General features: G+C 36.8%; 1 protein-coding gene across 16 annotated transcripts in view; it reads left to right on the plus strand.

Annotated features, from left to right (window-relative positions):
- Positions 1-24,900, plus strand: part of RPS6KC1 (ribosomal protein S6 kinase C1) — a 344,999-nt gene that overhangs the window by 171,118 nt on the left and 148,981 nt on the right. For 14 of the 16 annotated variants that reach the window (XM_045877211.3, XM_054507978.2, XM_045877208.3 and 11 more), the window contains 2 exons: positions 15,319-15,401; positions 16,469-16,564. In XM_045877211.3, the coding sequence (XP_045733167.2) occupies positions 15,319-15,401; positions 16,469-16,564 (179 nt within the window). Of the gene's footprint in view, positions 1-8,775; positions 8,881-15,318; positions 15,402-16,468; positions 16,565-24,900 lie in introns of those variants that run through there. The other 2 variants (XR_010412288.1, XM_064594168.1) reach the window with 2 other exon arrangements.

Raw genomic sequence — 24,900 nt, forward strand, 5'->3', positions numbered from 1 at the left:
CAATGCTAATATGCTAATATTTCAATGATTAAAAGTCAGACATGGGGACAGAGAGTACTTACTCTCTTTTGGTCTGCCCTTAGAAACACTACAGGGTTGCCGTCATTCTCTCCCACATCCCCTCTGCCTTTCCGTTTTCCAACTCTAACCTTAGTATTATTGTCCAAGTAGCTCTAAAGCATGTTAAGCAGCTGATGTTTGGTTAGAAAGTAAAGTTGTCATAAGATTATGATGAGAACGGTCCACTTCTGTTTAAACAGCATGCAACCTCTACCCCGACCCCTCCTCCCTCCTGGGAATCCTTATCACATATTTGTCCTAAAAACATAATCCACCTGCCCTGTACTTTGTAATATCAGCAGTGTATCTTTTCATCTTGTGGGTGATGTGCCTTTATATTTTGAGAAAAATTTCCAGTAACAGATTCGATTTACATGGACAGAAACTTGAGCACATGCCAAAGTAGCAGGGGGGCCATTATTCTGCTCTATAAATAAGTTTAAAAAAGAAACAACACACACACAGAAACCTGTGAATCAACATGTTTTGGTCTAATTGAGGGGAAAAGCAAGATAGATAAATTTTGAAATGCAAATGATCACCTTCTGTTATTGAAGTATAGTTTCTGCCAACTTTGAGATCTCAGATTTTAAAAAGTCAGAGTCATTTCAACAATGTATACTACCAAGGATATCTGATGTTCACAAGTTTCTACAACAACGCGAAGAACTTTCTTAAAAAGTTGCCACTTTTTTATATTAAAGAAAACAAGTCCAGTAACAAAAAGACAAAACCCATGGAGCTTTCTCTGTCTACATCTGTGAAAAAGCCAGCAAATAAATGGCTGCAGCTGCAGGCCGATCAAGAGGGTCTTGAGAATACGAATTCCCTGATCAAACCCAGCCCTGTTTTCAAAGTAGAAGCCATTCCTTTTAGGTTTACTTTGTATCCTTAGATTATCTAGGATGATTCTCTAGAAAGGTTTTATTTTAAATAAACATCATTCATGGTAAATGGGCTCCTTTCATACCAGAGAAACACAGGACAGAGTTCAGGAAGAGAAAGAGCAAAGAAATAGATCCCAAAGTGGGAATAGATTGTATAGCAAGTGACAGTATAAACATAACACTGTCTAGTTTCCATATTAGGAAACTTTAGATACTTTCTATTAAGAGACTTTTAGACGGGTTGTCCTATTTTTCGTTGTGAGAGGTTATAGAATAAAAACTGGAGTAAATTGATTATTCTTCTCTAGAGGACTTCCTTGTAGTTACTCTGATTTTATTTCTATATTTGTGTACACATACACACACACACAGAGGATTTTATGTGCTATATCATCATAACTGTTAATCTATCCTAACATAGACTAAATTTTTTTTTTTTTAAAGATTTTATTTATTTTAGAGACAGAGCACAAGAGGGGGGAGGGTCAGAGGGAGAAGCAGACTCCCTGCTGAGCAGGGAGCCCGATGCGGGACTCGATCCTGGGACTCCAGGATCATGACCTGAGCCGAAGGCAGCTGCTTAACCAACTGAGCCACCCAGGCGCCCCTAGACTAAATTTTTGTTACAGCATTTTAAGTATAAAGGAAGAACAAAGTGTCAAAGTTTTTTTTTTCTTAACAGTCTTGACTCTTCATCATAAAAAAGGCAGCTAGAAAACAGAACCTATAATAGTAAGCATATAAAATACAAAAGACTATATTTGAAAGTTTAAAATGCAATCTAAGGCAAGTGAGTAAAATTGTTTATATGTTCGTTATTATGCTAATATAATCACTTCAGTTGCTTATTCTGGTCTTCACAAGTTGATATGGTATCCTATCACTGTGTGTCCTTCACCTTTATTTTCCACTCCATTATGAGCCTTTATAAATGCTTGAAATTTACATTGGTATTTCTCGTTGAATACTTTTCAGACTTGAGAATTTATAGGTGAATATGTGTGTAAATTGAAGTCCAAACTGCTTTTTACTGCAGCCCAATCTCCACGCTCCCAGATGTCAAATGACAGCTTTGCTTCCTCTCTTGGGCGATCTCACACTTGGAAACGCTCACAGCTGACAGTGAAAAGTGAAACATAGAAAAATCATGCTGAAAACTATCTGCAAAATTCAGTTTTAGAGCATGACGTTTATTTACTACCACCCTTTGCTCTTCTAGCCTGATGTTATCAAATAGTCCATGAATATAGTTTTTGAGGGTAGTCTCCTCTGCCCTTTTTCCTAAATGTGTCTTACATATTATTTGTTGCTTTTTTAAGCATGGTGCTCCATGTGATAGTTATGTATTTGATACTTAGATCTAGGACTCAGACCATGGATGGTTTAAAATATCATGAGGCCGTCATAAGTTTAAGATTTAGAATCATAAGGTGGAATTAAGAATGACCAACCTTCAATATTTGTCCCACATCAGCCGTTAACTCATTGCATGGCCCTGGGCTTGTTATTTAAAGACTTTCTAGACCTAAATTTACCACTAGTAAAACAGATTTGTTGAGTATAAAAAAGATCACAGATATCAAATCACCTAATATCCTTCTTACACAAAATGTAGTCAGAATTCAAGTTCATTGTATTAAGGCAAGAATTTTTTCCCCCAAGGATAAATACTGATTTCTTGTCTAATATTAGTAGGGTGAAAATAATTATTTCACTTGAGGACTTTCTAAGTGTGTGTGTGTGTGTGTGAGTTAAAGATTTATTTATTTATTTATTTGACAGAGAGAGAGAGGGAGGGTAAGAGTAGGCAGAGTGGCAGGCAGAGGGAGAGGGAGAAACAATCTCCCCACTGAGCAGAGAGCCCAATGTGGGGCCTGATCCCAGGACTCTGGGATCATGACCTGAGCCGAAGGCAGATGACTCTTAACTGACCCACCCAGGCGCCCCTCTAAGTATATATTTTTACTCAATTTATAGAGTATTTACATAATATATATGATATAGAAATGAGGGATTTATGGATAGTATTTTCATTTGGAGGAGAAAAGCCAAGACACCTTTTGAGTAGGGCAAAATTTAATTGCCAAGATTCTCAACAAACAAAATTGTTTAAGGAAGAAAGAATCATTTTGCTTATGAGAATTTTGGGGTCCTGGGTAACTTCACCAAACATGAAGGAATGCAAAGTTGAAAGAGAAACCAAATGAATATAGATGTGTATTTTGAAATAATAATTATATAACCAGGGAATATGGCTATATCTCTGGTGTAGGCTTTAAAAATTTTTTCCCCAAAGGGGAAAGAAGAAAAAGGCAAGAGGGAGCTATAGAAATAATTTTTAAAAGAGTAAAATATTTGTGGTTAATATTTAAACATTATCTTTCAAACACTAACTCTTTTGTTTGATTTATCCTTAAGCAAAACTTTACCAGTAACTCTCTTGTACATAGAAGATGTATAATGTATAATGTTTTCCTTGAACGATTAGCAAGTACTTTTAATCCTTTGCCTCTAGTTCTTATTGTCATAAAGACCAGATCTGTATCTTCCTTGGGAGAACCAGTAGCTTTTTAAGTTTGCCATAGAATAGTGAAAATTTTACCCTGCTGAAAATTCTCTGATGTACTTCACCCCTGTATATTGATGAAACTTGTTCCATGAGTACAGAGTCATATTAAGATAAACAGGGGCGCCTGGGTGGCTCAGTTGGTTAAGCGACTGCCTTCAGCTCAGGTCATGATCCTGGAGTCCCGGGATCGAGTCCCACGTCGGGCTCCCTGCTCAGCAGGGAGTCTGCCTCTCTCTCTGACCCTCCCCCCTCTCGTGCTCTCTATCTCATTCTCTCTCTCAAATAAATAAATAAAATCTTTTAAAAAAAAAAAAAGATAAACAAAAAGAGCTTCCAGTCAACTCAAATCTTATCTTGTCCAGGCAAGTCCCTCCTGATGGAAAGATTAAGGAGTTGCTTTATACTGGTTTGAAGGTCTGGAACCTTGGGATCCATCCCTAGGTAGGATGTATCTTGGATCTCTCACAAATCCCCCAGTGATGGGCCAGTCACCTTCACCTCTGTGTTAAGGTCACTCCATGTTGAAATAGACCCATTCTGAAATCATACTTTTCATCAGGACAAAATGTGATTTGTCTCCCACTGATGGGAATGAGGCAGAGTAATGGCAAAGTGTTCCATCCTTGTGATTTGGCACCTTAGTGAATCACACATTAGCTCTTCTCAGGAGAAGAAATTCTTTGGCCGTTAGAACTAGAGAATTTTTAAGAGTCAGTTAATAATGTTTTCATACAGAAGAGGTGAAATACAAGATCTCTGTATGTTTCATAATACTACCTGATCTACTAGGGAGTGGGGGTTACCTCAAGCTTTAGATTATTAAGAGGAAGTTAATTTTAACCTCTTATTTACTTCAAACCTTTTTCTTTATGATCTTGGACAGATTCTTTTTTTAGAAATAGGAACATGAGACTAGATATGTGTAGTTTTAAGTAACAGCTGCATTGTAATGTTTCTTGATTTTTAGGTCTAAGTTGATTGTTGGCAACTATTCAGTTACTTAGCCTCACTACCATATTATTGTAAAAAGGAAAATGAACTATCTTTTACCTCTGATGTTTAATGCAGAAGAGATAATGCTTAAACATTATGTACCAGAGCTATTGGCTAGCTACTTTGATCAGTTTCTATACCATGTAAAATTTTGTCAGTTTGAATCTCCATGAAGTAACCAGGGCTTACTCCTTCCAAGCAATTATTCACAAATTCTTCCTTCAAATAAATGTTTAAAAATGCTAAGGTTTTAAAAAATTGATGACAGAGCAAATGGGATTCCTTAAGCTCCTTTAATAGCAGTGCATGAAGGTCTGCCTGCCTAACATGGCAACAGCAGTGGAGAGAGGGGGGTGGGAACTGTGGCTGTCATTTTCACAATTTTTAGTTAGCCTTTTTCTCATCAATCAACTTTAATGGCTTTGGTTGGGTAACACTGTGACACCCGATGGCTATTCAGAATGGAGCAGTTGTGATATGATCAATGGAAAATGGAGCATGCTGTTGGTTTTTTTCTTTTTTTTTCCTACTAGAAATGCAGGGTGAGAGAGTAAGCAAGATTGTATAGAGCTCAGAATTATAATTATAATCAGTCAACCAGAAGTCATATGGTAGTTACCCATTTCTTATCTCACAAGAAGATGGTATAGTAATGATACCTATAAACTCCCTTGAACAGGTAATTCTTGGCTCTGGAATGCTGAATCAAGTTAAATCAAGGAGTTTTGATGCAACTTAGGCAGATAATTGCAGGAAAGCTCAGAACATGGTTGGCAGGTCACCCGCACAACAAGAAATTCAGAGCTGGGTAGTGAGGACAAAGCGGAATTAAGTCTTTGGTCAAGCCCCGCCTGAATTCCCCGAGTGCAATGTGTCCTTACGTCCAAGACCCCACAATACAACCGGCCCAGGGTTTCAGGTAATTAAAATACGTGAAAAACAACTGGATTAATAATGAGGTGGTGGCAGGCAGCAACGCTAGAGCCTGGGATGAAGCAAGAAAACAAGTGTGTGAGAGGTAGAGCTGCACGCTTCTCCCATCGCCTTGTGGCACTGTGAAGAGCGGGGTGCTAGCCGCTGCACGCTCTTCTCTCTCGAAAGTGCTAGACTCTCTCATCGGCCTTCTCTGGATAATACTCTAATGAATGTGAGGAGTGTCATACTGGCAATTTTTGAGTAGTTCATACACTCTACTCAACAAATAAGGCATTTGAATAATCAGTTGAGTGCAGAGTTGGAAGATTTTATGGAATGGAGAATGGAGAAGTGGGCAGCCAGCATTTTCTAAAGTAGCATAAAATATGGAAAAAAGGAGCAAAGTGCAAATTCCGGGCTCTAGCTAGTCTATCACTCTGAGAATTAAGATCTGCTCAAGAGATGTGAGACCTTAGGCAAGTACATTTCTTCTGTCCACATTATTTCATTTAAAATACATGTTCTCTTGAACACTTGTGTACCTTCAGACTTTGAAGCTTTAAATGTCTCAACTTTGATAATTTAGTTTATAGGTATTAGAGAAACAGTTCAGCCCTGGAATTAAAACGAAATTTTATTCTCCTAGTTGATACGGCTTTTAGTTTTGCTTTCAGTTGCAACATTTTGTCTTGTTTGTGGAAACTTTTAAAAAATTGTCTCTATATCTAAATACCCTTGGGAAGCTAAGAGGTGTAGTTGTCCTCCAGTGTGCTTAAGTGGATTTTTTTTGGTGACATTAAAAAAATACTGACTGATACTAATTATCTCACCAGACTAGCAGCCAGATATTGTAGCCAGCTTACGCACTGGTAGCACCTTTCACAGGACTGTGTGCCTGGATTCCTCACATTGAACAGGGGCACGGGAAACCCTGAGTTACCTCCCAATCCTGTCTTCTTCCTGCTCCCAGGGCTTTTCAGCTTTTTCCTTTGCCACGTGCCATCCCCTCAGAACAAACCGAGGCAGTCACTGCGCTCTGCAGAGGGGAGCACTGGAAGGCGTCCACTGCACCACCCTCTTTAAGCCACCAGCATCTCTTGCCGGGACTACTGCAGTCATCAACTGACTGACCTCCATTCTCACCCGGCTTTAATCTGTGTTTCATCCAGCAGCCAGGGTGTGCTTTAGATAATGTTTGAAACTTTCTAGCCTACCACATATAAAAGTGTGAAAGGACTTGACGTAGATCTCTATGCTCAATGGGACTTAAGGAAAATGAATGTGATGAGGCCTTTGTAGATGCTTTGAACGCCTTGAATGAACAGTGCTGCAGAATACAAGATGGATATATTTATTCAACAAACACTTATTAAGTGCCTCCTGTGCCTAGGAACTAGAAATAAAAGACATAATTGGTATAGTATTGACAGTTAATTTTGAAGACTTATGTTAAAAAAAAGGACTCCCCAAACAGAAGACATATACAATAGGTTACCTAGAATGTTAATAGACCTTTATAGGTGAATAGTTGTATTTATAGAATTGTAATTTACCACACTAACAAAAGATGTGCTTAGCTGTTTCTCTTCTCACCATTTAGTTCCATATATTGTTGGATTTAAAAAAAAATTCTTTCTTCTGTGTTTCTTTCTCTTTGTTCTTTAGTCATCAGCTGTAGTGGAAGACTAATGCTCAGCCCCTGCATAGAAAATCTTTATACACAGCAAGAGCTGGTGAGAGAAATTGACTAGAATTTTGTAATTCTAGTCCCTTTCAATTAGCAACAGATGCTGCAGGGAAAGATTGTCTGTGTAGGAACACAGTACTAATGTTTCCATGCTCTAGCTGACATGGAATGCTCATTGCAGAAGAAAGATGTTCTTTTCCTTGGTCCAAGTATGTCACTAATGATAGACCAGATTTTTTTTTTTCCTTTTTCCTATTCCTATCTAGGGCCATTGTGGATTAATTTTTATATTGTTTTATTCACCAAAACGCTCTCTTTTATTCTAAAAGCTAATGTATTTGTGTACTTACGTTTCTTTTCCAGAAGTGAGAATTGTAATCCTTAAAGTTAGATACTTAAAATCAATTTTTTAAAAATTCTGTGGCATTAGAAAACTATATCTCCCCTTGCCCCCCCCAAAGTATACTTAGTACAGATTATCATTTTAATTTATTGCATAGATCTGTGCCTTTAAAATTTTTCCATCATTCTGATATTTGGATAAAGTGCCATATCATTTATGTGACAAATTCTTCTAGCATCTAAATGTTGGTTTAGTTTGACTATTACATAAATACTTTATTTGAAACAATTGTTGGCCTTTTCATTGAATTTTATATGCTCTCTTAATAGTTCCACAGTGACTAGAACTTTGAGAACTATTAGGCTTCTAAGATTCTATTTACTAAAAAAGTGTTAAGAAAACAGTTTGGGAGAAATATTTAAAAACTTGTTCTAAATGAAAATAGAATTTCTCTGTATGTGAAATTCTCTTCTAAGAAAATTCTGAATCTACTATTATTTCCTACCATATTCTATAAGGAAGACAGCAACAACAGAACATACTGCCAGGGGGAGGTTATAGAGTTGTCTGGAGATTTTTGCAATGGGCCTGGGCAGCTGTGCTGTTAGGAAGGGTAAAGGGGAAGGATGAGATGACCTGTGTGGGTCTGCCTTGGTGAAAAACCAGGGAACAGAATCAAGTGGTGTCATCAGTCTGAAAGTGTGTCTTATCAAATCCATCAAAGAACTAAATGTAGAATATCAGATTCCCTTATTTATCAAGCAGTATGAATGTAACAAACCCTTAAAGAAAAGTAAATTCTGAATTCGGGATGTTGAGGGTACCAAACTGTTTAAATGCAAGGTGATTCGTCTTTGTCAAGCTTTGTAGAAAGGTTGGTCTTTATTTAATGCATTTTCTAGCTTTTTCAAATTTCTGTAGTTTCTAGCATAGTTTTATCATTATCTTTGGTTATTTTTGAGTCATGTCTTTGGCAAAATCCATGTGGTTTAAACTATGTAGTTAGTCCTAAGAGGTGTAGGACATGTGCCTGTACTTAAGTATATGTTATGATTTCAGTAATCCTGGGGATCACATGGTCTCTCCCTGGTCTGAAAGAAGTGTATACTTCTGTTCATTCACTTCTCATGCAGGTATAGACATTTTATGATTTCTAAAGTCCAAGCTTTCTGCTTTTTTGCTCCTTTATTTTTCAGGAGCAAGGATTATTATAGCTACAGTTTTGGGGTCAGGTTAACATTATTTTTGGCTATAAGAGGGAGACTTAGTAAATTGACTGATTATCATAAGGACTGTAAAACTCTCTTATTCTATGTTTTAGCGAGCCCTTGACAATATGGGTTACCGAGGCAGCATTATTTTTCTGAAAAATATCTTGGCTTGTTGAAGAGTGTTCTATGAGGTGTTAAGCATGAGTAAAACAAAGGTAGGCAAAGCACATTTTATGTTGTGATATCTTTATTGTTTTATTTAAATGTGTTTATTCACTTGTGAAATACGATGTTTGAATTATTAGTATGAATCAGTAAGAGTCTGTATTGTGTTAGAATGTGAGAATTGATAGTGCTAAAATGAGAATTCTCGAATTTTACTAAACAGTTCTCACATATTTGATGTCCTTAAAACGTTTTTAGTTGGATTGAAATCTAATCTGGGGCCAATTCTATGTTGCCATTACATTAAAAGATGATAATGATTGGATTGAGTGACACTGATTCATTTCGTTTGTCACCAGGTCTCTTAGGGAAAGGGAGTAGTGGCTGTGGATAGAAAAGAGAAAAAGGAAGTTTGAGGAATGCTAGTCATTTTAGCATAATCCCACTCTTTGGGCATCTTAGGTTAATGGAAGGAGAAGAAGTTTTGAGAAAGGCTCACGAGTGCTTTTGAAAACACTTTGAGGATCATAAAACCAGAGGGAGAAAGAATGTTAGAGATCTGGCTATCCTCATTTTCAGAGTAAGCTTAGTATGATGTACTCAGCCAGGGTCAAACGGTAGCATGACCAGGGGGGCCCCGTCAGTACATTTCTTTGATTCAAAGACAAAAATCCAGGATTCTTTAATAACACCATCTCTATTTGAATTTTTGTGGGAATAACCTTGAGAATTTGTTTTCTTAGGGAATATTTTTTTATTTTTTTATTTATTTTTCCCCTCCATCACTTTGCTTAATGCCTATACTATAGTAAGGATTGCTGCATTTGTGGAGAATAAAGATACTATTTTGCCTCCCTGGAAATTGCAAATACGGAGTGTAGCAGTGGGGGAAGGGCATGTATGGAAGCTTTACACATTGATTTTTAGAGGAAAAATATTTTGAAAGTTGACAAAACAGTGGTAAATTTATCCTTTAAAGTATTTTTCTGCTTTTTTTTTCAGAGATTTAAAAAATTCAAGGTAGGAGTTTAACAAGATTTCTCAGCTTCACTGTTATACTTTTAAAATAGTCTCACAGATTTATTTGGTATTTCTTTATATTCTCTGCTTTTGACGTTAGATACATATACGTGACTATTCACCTAGTATTTGTGGTAGTCATCGTGTAGCCATTTTTTTTTTAGAGATTTTTTTTTTTTTAAGATTTTATTTATCTGACAGAGAGGGACACAGAGAGAGAGGGAACACAAGCAGGGGGAGTGGGAGAGGGAGAAGCAGGCTTCCCGCGGAGCAGGGAGCCCAATGCGGGGCTCGATCCCAGGACCCTGGGATCATGACCTGCCGAAGGCAGACGCTTAAAGATTGAGCCACCCAGGTGCCCCCGTCATGTAGCTTTATATATAAATCAGTTCTCTTGGTTTACGCTTAATTAAAGTTCTTGTGTAGATTTTGCAAGTACAGCAGTTTTAGAGCAGTTGTTTTGACAGTTACACAGCCTCAGGCTTCTTTTTGGCAACGCAGTATCAGAGTATGTCATTTTTTTTAAGTAGGTTCCATGCCTAGTGTGCAGAGCCCAGTGTGGGGCTCGAACTCACAACCCTGAGATCAAGACCTGAGCTGAGATAAAGAGTCAGATGCTTAATCGACTGAGCCACCCAGGCGCCCCATATCATTACTTTTTAATATAAAAATGATTGGTCCTTAAACAATGTTAAAAAGACAACCAAAATCCTTCATTCTGGTTATTAAAAAAAAAAAAGAAAATTCTGTTTGGAAATCCTAAAGAAGAAATTCCACAAGTACTTACTTCAGTTGTTGTAATATTTAAATTTCCTAGCCATTAAGAAGTTCTCTTTGTATCTTACCTAAATACAGAACTCTTTGTTATATTTCTGAGTCGTCTCTGAAAATCAAGGTCAGTTGGTCATGGTGTCAGTTTCACATTAATTAATGAATCCCTGCTTAATATAAAGCCATTTTGGAAAGCTTCAAGCTGCATTCTATGAGGATGGATCTAAAACTTGTTTAGTGTCTTTTCTCCAGATGTCCATGAAAAAAAATTACCTTTTCCAAGTTGTTATCCTTCTTTACTGGCCCAATCAGAATAAAGACAGCATTCAGGCTAGGCGCCTTCATACTTTCAGAAGCAGTTTTTCTTAGATTAGGATGAGCAGTATCTTTCAGCCTGAGTACCATCAGAAAGTGTAACCCCAAGAGGAGAGAAGAAAGAGCAAGTAAGGGGAGAGGAAAAGAAGCTGGCTATCACTGGAAGAAAGAGGAAAGGAAGGTCAAGAAAAGATGGAAAGAGAAATGGGGAGCACAAGAGTAGACTCAGCAGTGCTAGAGGAAAGCCCACAGCGATGTCGGCTGCCAGCCGGTGCCTCCTGGAGCAGATAGCAAGCCTAGGGAGGAGGGGGAGGGGAGGTCACTGGCGGATAGGGCCTACTTGGTCCTCTTGCTCTGCCTGGGTTGCCTTGCTCACATTGGGGCCCATCCGCATTTGAAGCATTGTGTTGGTCATTATCTACCTGTTAAAGACTCTGGCAGAAAATTGTGAGGGCTTTCAAAGCAGCACAAAACCAAAGAACCTCATTCTTAGATTCCTTAGTTGAGCGAGTTCACAGAAACCAGTAAAGGAATACACCTTGTCTGTCTCATGAAGGGCCTCTCAAACTTTTCTACCCAAGTACTTCTGTCTGTAGAAGTGATACGAGATGGCTGCCCTAGGGGACAAGTGAAATGTGATCCTGAAGTTTCTCCGAAGTCTTTTTATCTTGGAAGTCTATGCAAATTTTATATTCTGGTCCATAATAGATCTGTGTTTCCTTTACTAGTAAAACAATATCCCAGCCACTCCCACAAATATGAAAATCTTTGATGCTCAGGAAGATGGACTGTGCTAACCCCGTAGCTTCAAGGACCACCCAGCCCTCCCTTGCCCCCAGCAGTGATACATTTCACCTGGTGCACATTCCCAGCAGTGATACGGGAGAATAGGCATAACATGCAGCCTTTGAGGGGCGAGGCTACACTGGGGATGACACCTTGGATCTTTCACTGAATAGAACAGTGCCTTTATAAATTACGTTAGCCATTGGTTATCTTACATAGACTGTAATAGTGTACAGATTATACAGAATATAGAATTGAGCCCTCTGCTCAATTCTAATAGGAAATTTGGGGGGTGGCTCTAGTCTAGAGCTCCTCAGGGCATTGTTGTTAGACCCTATAAAACATCTCGTTAATTTTCACAATTTTCTCTGAGCTGACTGGGTCAGATGTTCCTCTTTCTTGGGCACACAAACGCAATATTCTCTCTCCTCCATAAGGTTGCTTGGGAATTTTAAATAATTCATGTAAAATGTTAAATAGTTCCTTACATATTGGAAGCTGTCAAAAATGTTAGCAGCTGGCTTATTGTTGCAACTCTGATTGCAATGCATGCCTAGTGTGAGCAAAGCAGTAGTCCTACATGGACAGGGAGAGACTTCATGGCTGGTCAGTCATTTTGGGTCTTGAGCTGTGAACTGATTTCTCCTTAGTGAAACTAAGAAATATGTACTTACTACTATATGATGAGTAAAGAAAATAGAATAACAAATTCTTGAGCAAAAAGATATTAAAAAAATAAAACCATTAACTATGCTAGTGGGAAAGCTTGATCTTAGTTTCACATGGTTTAGCAATGTGGCCAGGTAATGGCGTTCCGTGGAGGAACAAGGCCTAGCATGGTGCCTAGTTTGTGCTGCTTATGTATGTTGGTTGAATGAATATGATAGGTTGAGACCTGAATATATACATTCCTGAATAAGCAAGGCATTAAGTGTTATTTAATGCTCAGTGAGAAGCCATTTCAGAATTTTGAAACCGGGAAATGATGTAATCCATTGCTTGGTTTAGACTGGAAGGAAATGTGCAAGAAATTATATTTGATGACTGGACTGTGATCACTTTTTTTTACTTTTCTGAAGTTTCTAAGAACTTAGACCCTTCCTAAAGTTTTTTAGAGCACACTTCCGAAGGTGACAGTGCCTCGCTGTGGGGAGGTTAGGATGGCGGTGGGGACAGTGAATTTGAATCTGGGAAGGGCAGCATAAGTACTTTGAATGAGCGCTCCCAAAGAGTTGTCCTTCAAGAGAATCACTATTTTAGGAAATCCTTGAGTATAAAGTCGTAGAAGTTAGAGCTAAATTTAACTGAGAGGCCCTCAGGTATAACCCTTTTACAACCCTCTGTTACAGATGAGATCCAGTGGATTCCTCAGGGCCCTTCGCCCAAGCCTCCTGATTTCCAGTCCTGGTTGCGCTCTCATATATAATACCTTATGTTTGTGGGGAGAGGGTGGAGGCAGACTCTTAGGGAAGATTGGCCAGCATAGCTTCATCTTCCTGCTCAAGCACACCCGAATGTTTTCCTGTCTTCTTGCTATCTGTTTAAAAAAATGCGCCCCCTAGCTATTCATGTAGGTTCATAAGTATAAGGATGAAAATAAACATCTCATCCCCTCAGAGGCAAATCACTAAAATATTTTGTCATCTTTTCTCACCAGTCTTTTTTTTAAATAGATATTTCTAAAATTAGAATTCTCTTGTTTTATACCGTTTTTTTAATTTAATATACCCATTTACTTATATACTTAAACTTTATATGAGTACATCATTTAAAATGCTTACGTAGTAATACTCCATCATATTGATGTGTGTGTGTACATAGACACACACATACAAATATATATACAATGTATATATAATTAAATTTCTATCGTCAGGTCTCAGTTTTTTCTTTTTTTTTTTTTTTAAGATTTTATTTATTTATTTATTTGACAGAGAGAGACACAGCGAGAGAGGGAACACAAGCAGGGGGAGTGGGAGAGGGAGAAGCAGGCTTCCCATGGATCAGGGAGCCCGATGCAGGGGGAGTGGGAGAGGGAGAAGCAGACCCCCCGCAGAGCAGGGAACCTGATGTGGGTCTCGATCCCAGGATTCCGGGATCATGACCTGAGCCGAAGGCAGACGCTTAACGACTGAGCCACCCAGGCGCCCCAGGTCTCAGTTTTTCAAATAAGCTGCTACTTTATAAACACACATGACTTCAGCAGGCTTAGGAGACTTTTGGTTATTCACACAGTAGTTTGAGTGGTTAAAAATCTATGTTTTCTTTTTACCACCTGGCTGAGAGCAGAGAGAATGGAGGTTGTGATTTGGCCTAGAGCACATCCTGGGAGGAAAGACTGGGTGGGGCTAGTGTGGAGGGATGTAGTTCTTCACGGGCTGCTTGAGTTCCAGAAGAGGGTAGGTACCGGGATATGGAAGATGGTACTGAGTAGGAGGAATTTCAGTATTTCCATAGGAATGGCTCTGTTTTCTTTTTCTGGTCCACATGACCTTTGCTCCAAGACTTAAAGCTCAGGCTGTTTTCTGAGTTTCGTGGTTCTTCTATGCAGTAGATTTACGAAGTATTGGTTAAAAGGTTGGGGACGTAAGCACCACTTCAGTTATTTCCAATTTCTGACCTAACTACTTAAAAATTTTTGAACATTATTTTTATGAATCGTGGGTTACCCTGCACCCAAATATTAAGTGTGTTGTGTCAGCCAAATGGAAGTGAAAGGGTAGACATTGACTGGCTTAGTGACTAATCAAATATCGTTAGGAAAGGACAAGAAGGCATCAAATAGATGTAAGAGCCTAAAAGCCTCAGAACTGGTAAAATCAGTGTTGCTAATTTGTGGAGAAACCTGGAAGATGACACCTGAAAACTCATATTGCATTTTGGGAACTCGTGCTGGTGAAAGATAGGGCTAACACAGATAAAATTGTGATTTGTAGATATTCTAAACACCCTTATCTTAGCCAGTAGTTTCAGTTAGGGCTTAAAACAACATATCTGTTTGTACTTCTAAATATCAAAATGGGTAAATTTGCATTTCACATGCTCCTCCTTTGGTTGAAAACAATTGATTATATAGGAGAGGGATGGTATTATAAATCAGGTTTTAGTTCTGCTGCTGATTTACTATATGACATTGGACAAGGCATTTCACCTCTCTGGCTTCTAATCTGTAATTAAAAGGATAATTACTGGTTTAAGTAATTTTTGAAGTTCCTTCTGAACCTAGAGTCTTTATTTCTAAAACAAAAAATGACCCCTGAGGTAGCGTTGGCTATACTTTCTTGAATTTGAAAAATTAAGCAAAATGCTGATCTGGTAGATTCGTATAACTTTTAAGTGTAGCTTCTTGAAGGTGTCCCTCTATCAACTAAAGAACAAATGTCTCAGTTTAATATATGACTGCATCAAAAAAAAAAAAAAATGCAACCACAGTAGGTGACCAAAGGGGATAAGTAACTTTCAGGAATTTTGAAAGCCCAGTAGTATTTAGTATATGCTCTCTCAGCATTAAAAAGGTCACCTTGCTAATACATGTTAATTTTGAAAGTTGAATTGACCTTTGGAATTTTAATATCAACCTTTTTTGGTGTGTTTAGAGGTTGGAGCAATCACAGAAGAAACAGAAGCCTGTGATTGGTGGAGTTTGGGTGCTGTCCTCTTTGAACTTCTCACTGGCAAGGTAAGCAGTGACCTGGACGTTTAATAAGTTTACCCAGATGCTACCTTGATTTCAAATTGAGAACATTTAACCTTTGCTTTAGTTGTTAGATCAGAAACGAAATAAGAAAACCTTTGATTTTTTTTTTTTTTTAAAGCAGAAAAATGCAAGTTTATCTAGATTCCAGATTTTTTTTTAAGTATTATATTGGACAAATAATAAAATTCCGTTATGTCATAATGTTAGCACGTAGATATATGACAAAACATTCTTTTTCTTCATTTTCTATGATTCAGTTTTAACAGCATTAAATCTGTAATGTTCATGTAAGAGGATGTACTAGGATTCTCTGGATGTTTTAAACATCTTGTTGGAAAGCAGGAGGGAATTCTCATTTTAGAAAATTAATGTAGATATAAAAGGTAACATTACCTTTTTTCTCAAAACTGTAAATTTTTCCTATCTGTTCTAGCTTAAGGACAGAATTTATACTCTCTCTGATCAATAACTTAAGTAAGATGTTTGAGGTTAATAGACTTTAATAGAGTATTGTGCACATTGCCTCCTGGGAAGAAAACAGAGGAAATGAGCAGTCCTACTTTTGTAAGTAGTCATCTACCTTGAATATGTAGGTAATACTGAACTCTTAAGATTGTTGTGGATTATTATAGTTCACCTACATGTACAATTAAATCATAAAGTGCTACAAATATATAAAGTGTTATTATTAACCAATTCTAAACTGAGAAGGTTTTTCAGAACATTAAAAATTCAGAGATACCAAGTCCCTTTTTAGTTTTTGTGTGTAAGGTAAACTTTTCTGTTATGAGCCATTCCCTGTATAACTAAGGGAAGAGGGCTAGCAGCATAAAGCTTATCGTGTGATTTTGATGATTGCCTTCATTTCAGTTAGAAGTTCTGTAGGCTCGTGGCCCTTGGCCTGAACCGCTTAGGAGATACTGTGTTGATTACTACACCTCCAGTTAAGATGGTTGTTGAGCTTTCTATACTTGCTGTCCATAAATCCTGTGATAGAACAGAATATGATGTTATTTGGGATAAGAAGTGTACCTGATTGATTATTTCAGACTCTGGTTGAGTGCCATCCAGCAGGAATAAATACTCACACTACTTTGAACATGCCAGAATGTGTCTCTGAAGAGGCTCGCTCACTCATACAACAGGTAATTTAATTGACCTCTACTGGCCAAGTATATCAGCCATGCAAATTAGCAGAGTCCATAGTTATAAAACCTTAAAGATACTAGTTTGGGACAAGAAAGACTCGTTACTAATTACAGATTCAGAACTCATACTGTGTATGGTTAGGCTTCTGCTATTATTTAAGTATTAGTGAGGTCAGAGAGAACAGGTAAAGCTTATTGGTGTTTAAGTCTTTTTTTTTTTTTTTTTTCCAAAATCCAGGCTAATGTTTAGTCAATTTCACATGTTTGTGTAGGTATGAGATTTAAGTATCGTTTTTAGCTTGTCTGGAGCTGCTCTGTTTCTGCTATTACATTTTGTAACCATGTACGATGGCTGTTTTCTTTCTTTCTTTCTTTTTTTTGACTGGATATTTTCAATCTTTAATTCATATTTAGAAACTTAGGAATAGGCTACTCAGGTTGCTTTGGAGAAAAGTGGTGTTAGAAAATCTTGCCAAGTTAGATTACTCCTAGCTTCATCCATTGATGCAAGTTGAACATTGATGTCAGTTAGTGCATTTTCGGTGGCTTTAAAGAAAGAGACTATTGATAATTAAAGTTCAGTATCCCAGAGGTAGGCTTAGAACTCCAGTGAGCTTCTTAAATTGATTCCTCACATTTAAAATGCTCCTCTAATTTTGAATAGTGAGTTTTGGAGAGGGTTCTCAGCATTGGGGAATGATAGACTCACAGCAATCAGCAAGAATTGTCAGGCCTAGGATCCTTATAGTTTTATGAGAAACATAAAGGGAAAAGGTGATTTGAAAAAGATCAATAACTAACATTTTTGTTTCATGAAACCCGAATTATTTTTTTTTTTTAAGAAAGGGGGAGGGAGGAATATACTAAGAAGAGAATTACCTAGTATTCTCTTGAAGTGTGATTTGGGTTCCATTCAACAAATACATGCACAAATATATGCAAGACATAGTGCTGTAAGCTATGAGGGTAAGACTCACAAATAACTATATCACGGATGGATTGGATCAAAGCTGTCAGAAGCTTAAAAACTACTCTGGCAAGTCAAGATAAGGAGGGGCTATAGTTGATGCAGTGATAGTATTAGGAAAGGTTTTGTGTAGTGGATGTTATTTTTGTGCAGCTCTAGAATTTTGGTGTGACAAGGTAGGATGTGGCAGAAATAGCTAGGTGGAATGAACAGCTTGAAAGAGGTAAGGAGTCCAAAAGACCCAAATTAGGAAATCAAAAGTTTGGTTTATCTGGAGTGGAGGAGTGAATATAGGAATGAGTAATAGTAGTAGATGGGTGTGGAAAGGTAAGTTGGAATTCTCTTATGAGGTTCTGTTATCATGATCACCAGGGAAGAGTGATCATACTTAATTCAGTTAAAAAAAAAAAAAGGATATTTGGAGTTTTTGTGTAGAAGAATGAAAGGATCAGAGCTTTAGGAAGATTAAAATTTCCCAGAGAATGTAAAACGTAAAGAAACATAACCAGGTTGGAAATAATGAGATGAGAATACCCTTGAGCACTTTGCAAAAGGATTAAGAGGTAATGCAAAGATATAGAACACGTTTCATTCTAATGGGAAAAAAAGGACAGCTACTCATTTGATTTCATCTTACTTGTTGTGGCACAACAAGATAAATTCCAAGTATTTTTTTGGTAAATAATTTGAGGAAGGCTAGCAAATGCTTTTTGTTTGTTTGTTTCCCTCCTTAAAGTCCTTATTATGTAAAACTGAGAATAGAATTACCTACACAATTTATAAAGGCCCGCTGCTCCTATCTTTATTAGAAATTATGTTATGAAGGAATCTTGGCTTAAAGTTTGTCAAATTCTCCGATACAGATACTTACATATTATATAGTAAATCAGCTTTCTGTCATTGGCCTGCCTAAGGAAACTACCACTCATGTTGAGGAAACATCATCAGGAAAGGGAAAAGGGGTCTCTTGGCATGATTAGCAATTTGTCATTTTGACTTTCCTCTTCCACTACCTCACAGGTCATAGGGGTCTTTTTTTTAAAAATCACAAAATGATTTATATGGAAATAATTATTCTGCTTTGGGGAGATTTCCCCCTCTTCTGTCTTTCAGCTCCTTGCTTTCTTCCTAGATTTCATAATCCCCTGTACCCATGGTTCAGTCATCTCAGTCATGTGAATGGTGCTAAAGTAGACATAGTTACATTTTAAATGCAATTAAAAGAAAGATGCTTACATTTTACAAATCCTCAGAGCATGTATATTTGTACTTCACAAATTGTGACACAATTGTTTTGTTAGTTGAAAAATACTATATGAGAAAAAGACCTTCAAAACAAATCTTTATGTCTTCATTGCTCCCAGCTTTATTGCCTGAATATTCTTCAGGAGAAGGGACGTTGGCAGTGACTAATTTGGTTTTGTCACTGGCTGCTGACACATTTGCTTAAGCAATAGAATCCTTGTGTGGTCTCTCTTGAGGCCTGGTATAGTATTTAAAATGGCAGGGTAAACACGATAGTCATGGGTAAGACAATTATACTTTTGTCTGTAGATTTATAATTACAGATTTGTAGCAAAGTCCATGAACTAATTAAATTGACTTTAGTAAAAGTCAAAATAGGAACCTTTATTGGAATTTCATAATGAGGTCATGTTTTGGAAAGAATAGGGGTGGAAAAGCCAATTGTAACCAAGAAGAAAGAATTTTCTTTCTGTTCATATGTTTACTGAAATATTTAAAAATATGCTGTAGTTATATTTAATTCTTACCAGTGTTTGATATTTTAAATTTATATTAAATTGTTTGATGCCTTCCACATTTCAATCGGTTAGACATAAGTTGTCAGATTTCGAAAATGGATTTGATACATTTAGGATACTCTTACAATGTTTGTTTTATAATAGCAGCTTTTCACTTAACACCTTTTAGCAGTATCTAATATTAAAATTCTTTGAGCAGTTAACTTTAATAAACAATAGTCATTTTGAATGCTAGATACAATAATTTCAAGTGAAAAGATTGAGTACAGTCTTTTGAAGTATATGCTTCACACCTCTTGTGTATTTGGTAATATTAAAGTGAAGTGGTAGATTCTTGGCATTTGCAAAAGATTACATACTCATGAGGCAGTATAGTGTTATGTTTAAGAGCATGGATTCTGGAACCACAATGCCTAAATTCACATCTTATCTTTGCTACTTTCTACTTGTATGATCTTAAATAAGTTACTTAATTTCTCTGAGTCTCTGTTTTCTCATCTATAGAGCGAATAGAATAGTAGCTACTCATAGAGTTGTTGTGAATTAAATTAATTAAACTATGCTATGCACTTAGAATAATGCCTGGCACACAGTGAGTGTCACATAAATGTTTTATATCATTATTATTGATAGAGTAATACTGAAGGTTCATAATACATAGTAATTTGTATTTGATGAAGCATGTGTTGAATTATAGGGTTGCTATTGTAAGGGTGAGGCAACTGCTGGTGATATAGGTGAAAAGGTTGAAAAAAGTAGTGGACTGGCACATAATACGAAGTCAATTGATATTTTTCATACAAATAATTGAATTAATGAATCATAAATGAAAAAATAGAAATAAAGGTAAAAAGAGAAGAAACAAGTTTTGGTTGAATACATAGAAACATTAATGTAAAGAAATAATTTAAATATTTACTATAAGAATATTCTCAAATTCGAATGGCTGTTGTATAGTCATATAAGGAAGTTGGCAAATTCTCTCTTGAGAAAGGAAGTTATAACATTGGACAGAACTGGCAAAAACAACCATCTCAGTGCTTTGGAAATTGATCAAAGGGATACAACAATCTGAAAAGTGTTTATACTTGAAAAACAGCCAAACTTTGGGAAAGAAGAGTGGGACTCTGTGGCAGTTTTGCCTGGGCTGCTCCCATTCTCTTTTCTCTGCTTGGTCAGGTGTGAAGTTTCTTCCAGATTGAAGCAGGCCACGAGGACCAACCCTGAGGTTGCATGCCTGTGTATAGGAAAGTAAAAACCAGGGGGGATTTGTAAGTGGCCTAAATTTTTAGTGTGTTCTCCTATGCATTGGCAGAGGACAGAAGCTTTAGGGGCTGAGGTTTAATGTAACCTCTTTTCAGTCACAGATTGACCACTATGCTATGCACACACAGGGTGATCCCTAGGAAGTGAAGCTCAAAAATAAAAACAAGGAAAAAAGAGTGAGCAGAGATAGCAACAGTTGCTTGTTACAAAGTGATGGGAGGAGCAGATTTACAGATCTAGCTGAAATAAGTTACCAAACAAAGAACAAACCAGCCAACAGCAATGATAATAGTCTTCTTGGGGAAAAAAGTTGGACTCTAGAGTTGGTAAAATGTCATCCAAAATATCCCATTTTCAGCAAATATTATATGATATACACAGAAACAAAAAAATGTGACTCATATGCAGGGAAAAAAGCAGTCAGTAGAAATTGACTCTGAATGTCCCCAGGTTGAATTAAACAGACTTCAAAGTGGTTATTATAAATATGTTCAAAGAACTAAAAGGAAACCATGTTTAAAGAATTAAAGGAAAGTATGACAACAGTGAATCAGCAAATAGAAATTCTCATTGAGATATAAATTATATTTAAAAAAAAAACCAAATAGAAATTCTCAAGTTGAAAAAGACAATAATAACAATAATTATTGTTTCAGTAATTGAAATTCACTAGGGGGAAAGTTGATTAGAGCATCTCAACAGCAAATTTGAGATAGATGAGGGAAGAATCAATAAACTTGAAGATAGAATGACAGAAATGAACAAATCTGGGGGTGGGGGGAAAGACCAGAAAAAAGAAAAATGAACAGGGCTACACAAACCTGTAAGATAATATCAAATGTACCAACGAGTCCCAGAAAAGGAAAGAGAGAAAGGGGGAGCAAAAGTATTTGAAAAAGTAATGGCTAAAAAAACACCCTAAATGTGATGAAGAACATTGATAGGCATCCAAGAAGCTCAGTGGACTTTAATTAGGAAAATACACCTAGTCATATTGTTGAAAAACAAAAACAAAGAGGAAAATCTTGAAAGCAGCAAAAGAAAAATCACTCACTTTATACAAGGAGACCTTAATGTCTGACTTCTCATCAAAAATGTTGGAAGACAGTACACACTTTTAGCTATAAAATAAGTAAGTCACGGAGATGAAAAGTACCCATAGGGAATGTAGTCAGTAATATTGTAACAACACTGTGTGGTGACAAATGGTGATTATACATACTGTGGTAAGCACTGAGTATAGCACAAATTGTTGCATCAATACTTCTACACCTGAAACTAATATAACATTGTATGTCAATTATACTTCAATAATATTGATAAATAATAGTAATACCAAGAGAAGACAGAAGACAGTGAAATAACATATTCAAAGTACTGAAAGGAAGTTAACTATCAACCAAGAATTCTATATCCAGCAAAATCATCCTTCAAAAATGAAGATGAAATAAATTCCTGAGTAAAGACTGAGAGAATTCATTGCTAGACTTGCCTTACAAGAAATAATACAGGAAGTCTTTCAGGCTGAAAGGAAATGACGATACCACATAGTAACTTGAATCTGTAGGAGGAAATGAAGAGCACTGGAATGGTAAAATATGAGTCCATGAAAACGACAACGAAAAAGACTATTTTTTTCTCATTTTTCTTCTCAACTTCTTTTAGAAGACGTAAGATTGTTTGAAACTAATTATAACATGCTGTTGAGTTTATAACATACAAATGTAATATATTACATATATGACAGTAATAGACAAAAGGCAGAAGGAATGGAGCTATAGTTAGAGCAGAGTTTCTACATTTCACTGGAATTAAGTTAGTCTTAATCTGAAGTAGATTGTGATAAATTTTATTTTTTTTTAGAGAAGGGAGGGAGAGGGAGAGAGAGAGAATCCCAACAGGCTCCATGCCCAGTGTGCAGAGCCTGACGTGGGGCTTGATCCTATAACCCCAAGATCATGACCTGAGTCGAAATCAAGAGTCAGAAGCTCAACCGACATAACCATAAGAGAGCTGAAGTGGCTATATTAAATTCCTGACAAAACAGATGTGAAGACAGGAGACTTACTAGAAACTAAGATATTTCATAGTGATAAAGGGTCAGTACATAGAAAGATACAACAATAAATGGATATGCTCTAATAACAGCCTCTATACGTATGAAGCAAAATCTGACTGAATTGAAGGGAAAATAGATAATCCAATAATAATAAATGGAGGCTTCAATACCTCATTCTTGATAAATGATAGAAAATCAGCAAGGATACTGAGAAGACTTCAACAACATTATTCACCATTTCTGACATATATGGAACAATGATTGCAGAATACATTCTTATCACATGTACATGGAACATTCTCCGAGATAGATCATATGCTATACCACAAAACAAGCTTCAATATTAAAGGGGGATTAAAATCATACAACATACTCTGATCATAACAATTTAATTAGAAATCAGAAAGAGATCTGGTGAGTCCACAAATATTTGGAAATTAAAAAGCACACTTCTACATAGCCTATGAATCAAAGAAGAGGTCTCAAAGTATTTTTAATGGAATGAAAGCACAATATATCAAAATTTATCAGCTGCAGCTAAATCAGTTATTGAGGAAATTTATGGCTTATAAACACCTATATCAGAAAAGAAGAAAGGTCTCAAATGAAAATCTCACCTTGCGGGGCGCCTGGGTGGCTCAGTCGTTAAGCGTCTGCCTTCGGCTCAGCTCATGGTCCCAGGGTCCTGGGATCGAGCCCCGCATCGGGCTCCCTGCTCTGTGGGAGGCTTCTCCCTCTCCCACTCCCTCTGCTTGTGTTCCCTCTCTCCCTGTCTCTCTCTGTCAAATAAATAAATAAAATCTTAAAAAAAAAAAAAAAAAAAAAGAAAGAAAATCTCACCTTGCACCTTGGGAAACTAGAAAATTCCTAAAAAATTTTGTGTTATTAGAGCAAAGATAGGCATATAGATCAATGGGTTGGAATTGAGTCTCCAGAAATAAACCCTTATATTTATGGTCAGTTGATTTTCAATAAAGGTGCCGAGAGAATTTGATGGTGAAAAAATAGTTTTTTCAACAAATGGTGCTGGGAAAATCAAATAAGTCACATGCTAAAACCAAAATTAACTAAGACTCTTCATACCATATTCAAAAATTAACTCAAAATAGCTCTTAGACTTACATAGATGGGAGCTAAAACTAAAAATTGTAGAAACCATAGGAGAAAATCTTCTTGACAGGTTAGGCAAAGAGTTATTAGATATGACACCAGAAACATCCATAAAAGAAAACCGTTGATAATGTGGGCTTCATTGAAATTAAAAACTTTTATACTTCAAAAGATATCAGTAAGAAAATGAAAAGACAAGCCACAGAGTGGGAGAAAATATTTCAAATCATGTAACTAATAGGGACTCGTATTCAGAATGTATAGAGAACTCTTATAGGGGCACCTGGCTGGCTACGTTGGTAGAGCGTACAATTCTTGATCTCGGGGTTATAAATTCGAGCCCCACATTGGGTGTAGGGATTACCTAAAATCAAGTCTTAAAAAAAAAATTCTTATAACTAAATAAATAGACAATTCAGTATAAAAATGGGCAAAGATCCACCAAGGAAGCCCTATGAATGACTTAGAAGGCCATGAAAAGATGCTCACCACCATTACTCACTAGGGAATACAAATTAAAATCATAATAAGATGCCACTAATACCCACTAAAAGGGCTGTAATCAAAAGATAGTATCAGGTATTGGTGAGGATGTAGAAAAACTGGAACTCTCATACATTGCTGGTGGGAATGTAAAATGGTGCAGCTACTTTAGAAAGGTTTGGCAGTTTCTTAAAAAGCTAAACATAAATTTGCCACATGACCCAGCAGTTCACTCCTAGAAACATCCTTGAGAGAAATGAAGACATATGTTTACACAAAGACATATGTGAATGTTAATAGCAATATTACTCATTATGGCCTCAACCTGGAAAGACTACAGGCCTATTAACTGGTGAGTAGATTAACAAAATGTGTTCTATCCAAAAATTGGAATGCTATTCAGAAATAAAAGGTAACAGGCTGTTGATACCTGCTACAACATAGATGAATCTGAAAAACATTATGCTAAGTAAAAGAAGGCAACTACAAAAGGCAACATATTTTATGAGTCCATTTACATGAAATATCTAGGAAGGTCACATTTATAGAGACTAAAAGCAGATCACTGTTTTCCTAGGGCTGGGGATGGAAGTGAGGATCAACGCAAATAGCATGAGGAAACTTTTTAGGGTGATCATAGTGTTCTGAAACTGGATTGTGTGATGGTTCCACAACTTTTTACATT

Source organism: Mirounga angustirostris, unplaced genomic scaffold, assembly GCF_029215605.1.
Source record: "Mirounga angustirostris isolate CCGP_5_RB_7025 unplaced genomic scaffold, mMirAng1.0.hap1 SCAF_6, whole genome shotgun sequence".
NCBI classification, from domain to species: domain Eukaryota; kingdom Metazoa; phylum Chordata; class Mammalia; order Carnivora; family Phocidae; genus Mirounga; species Mirounga angustirostris.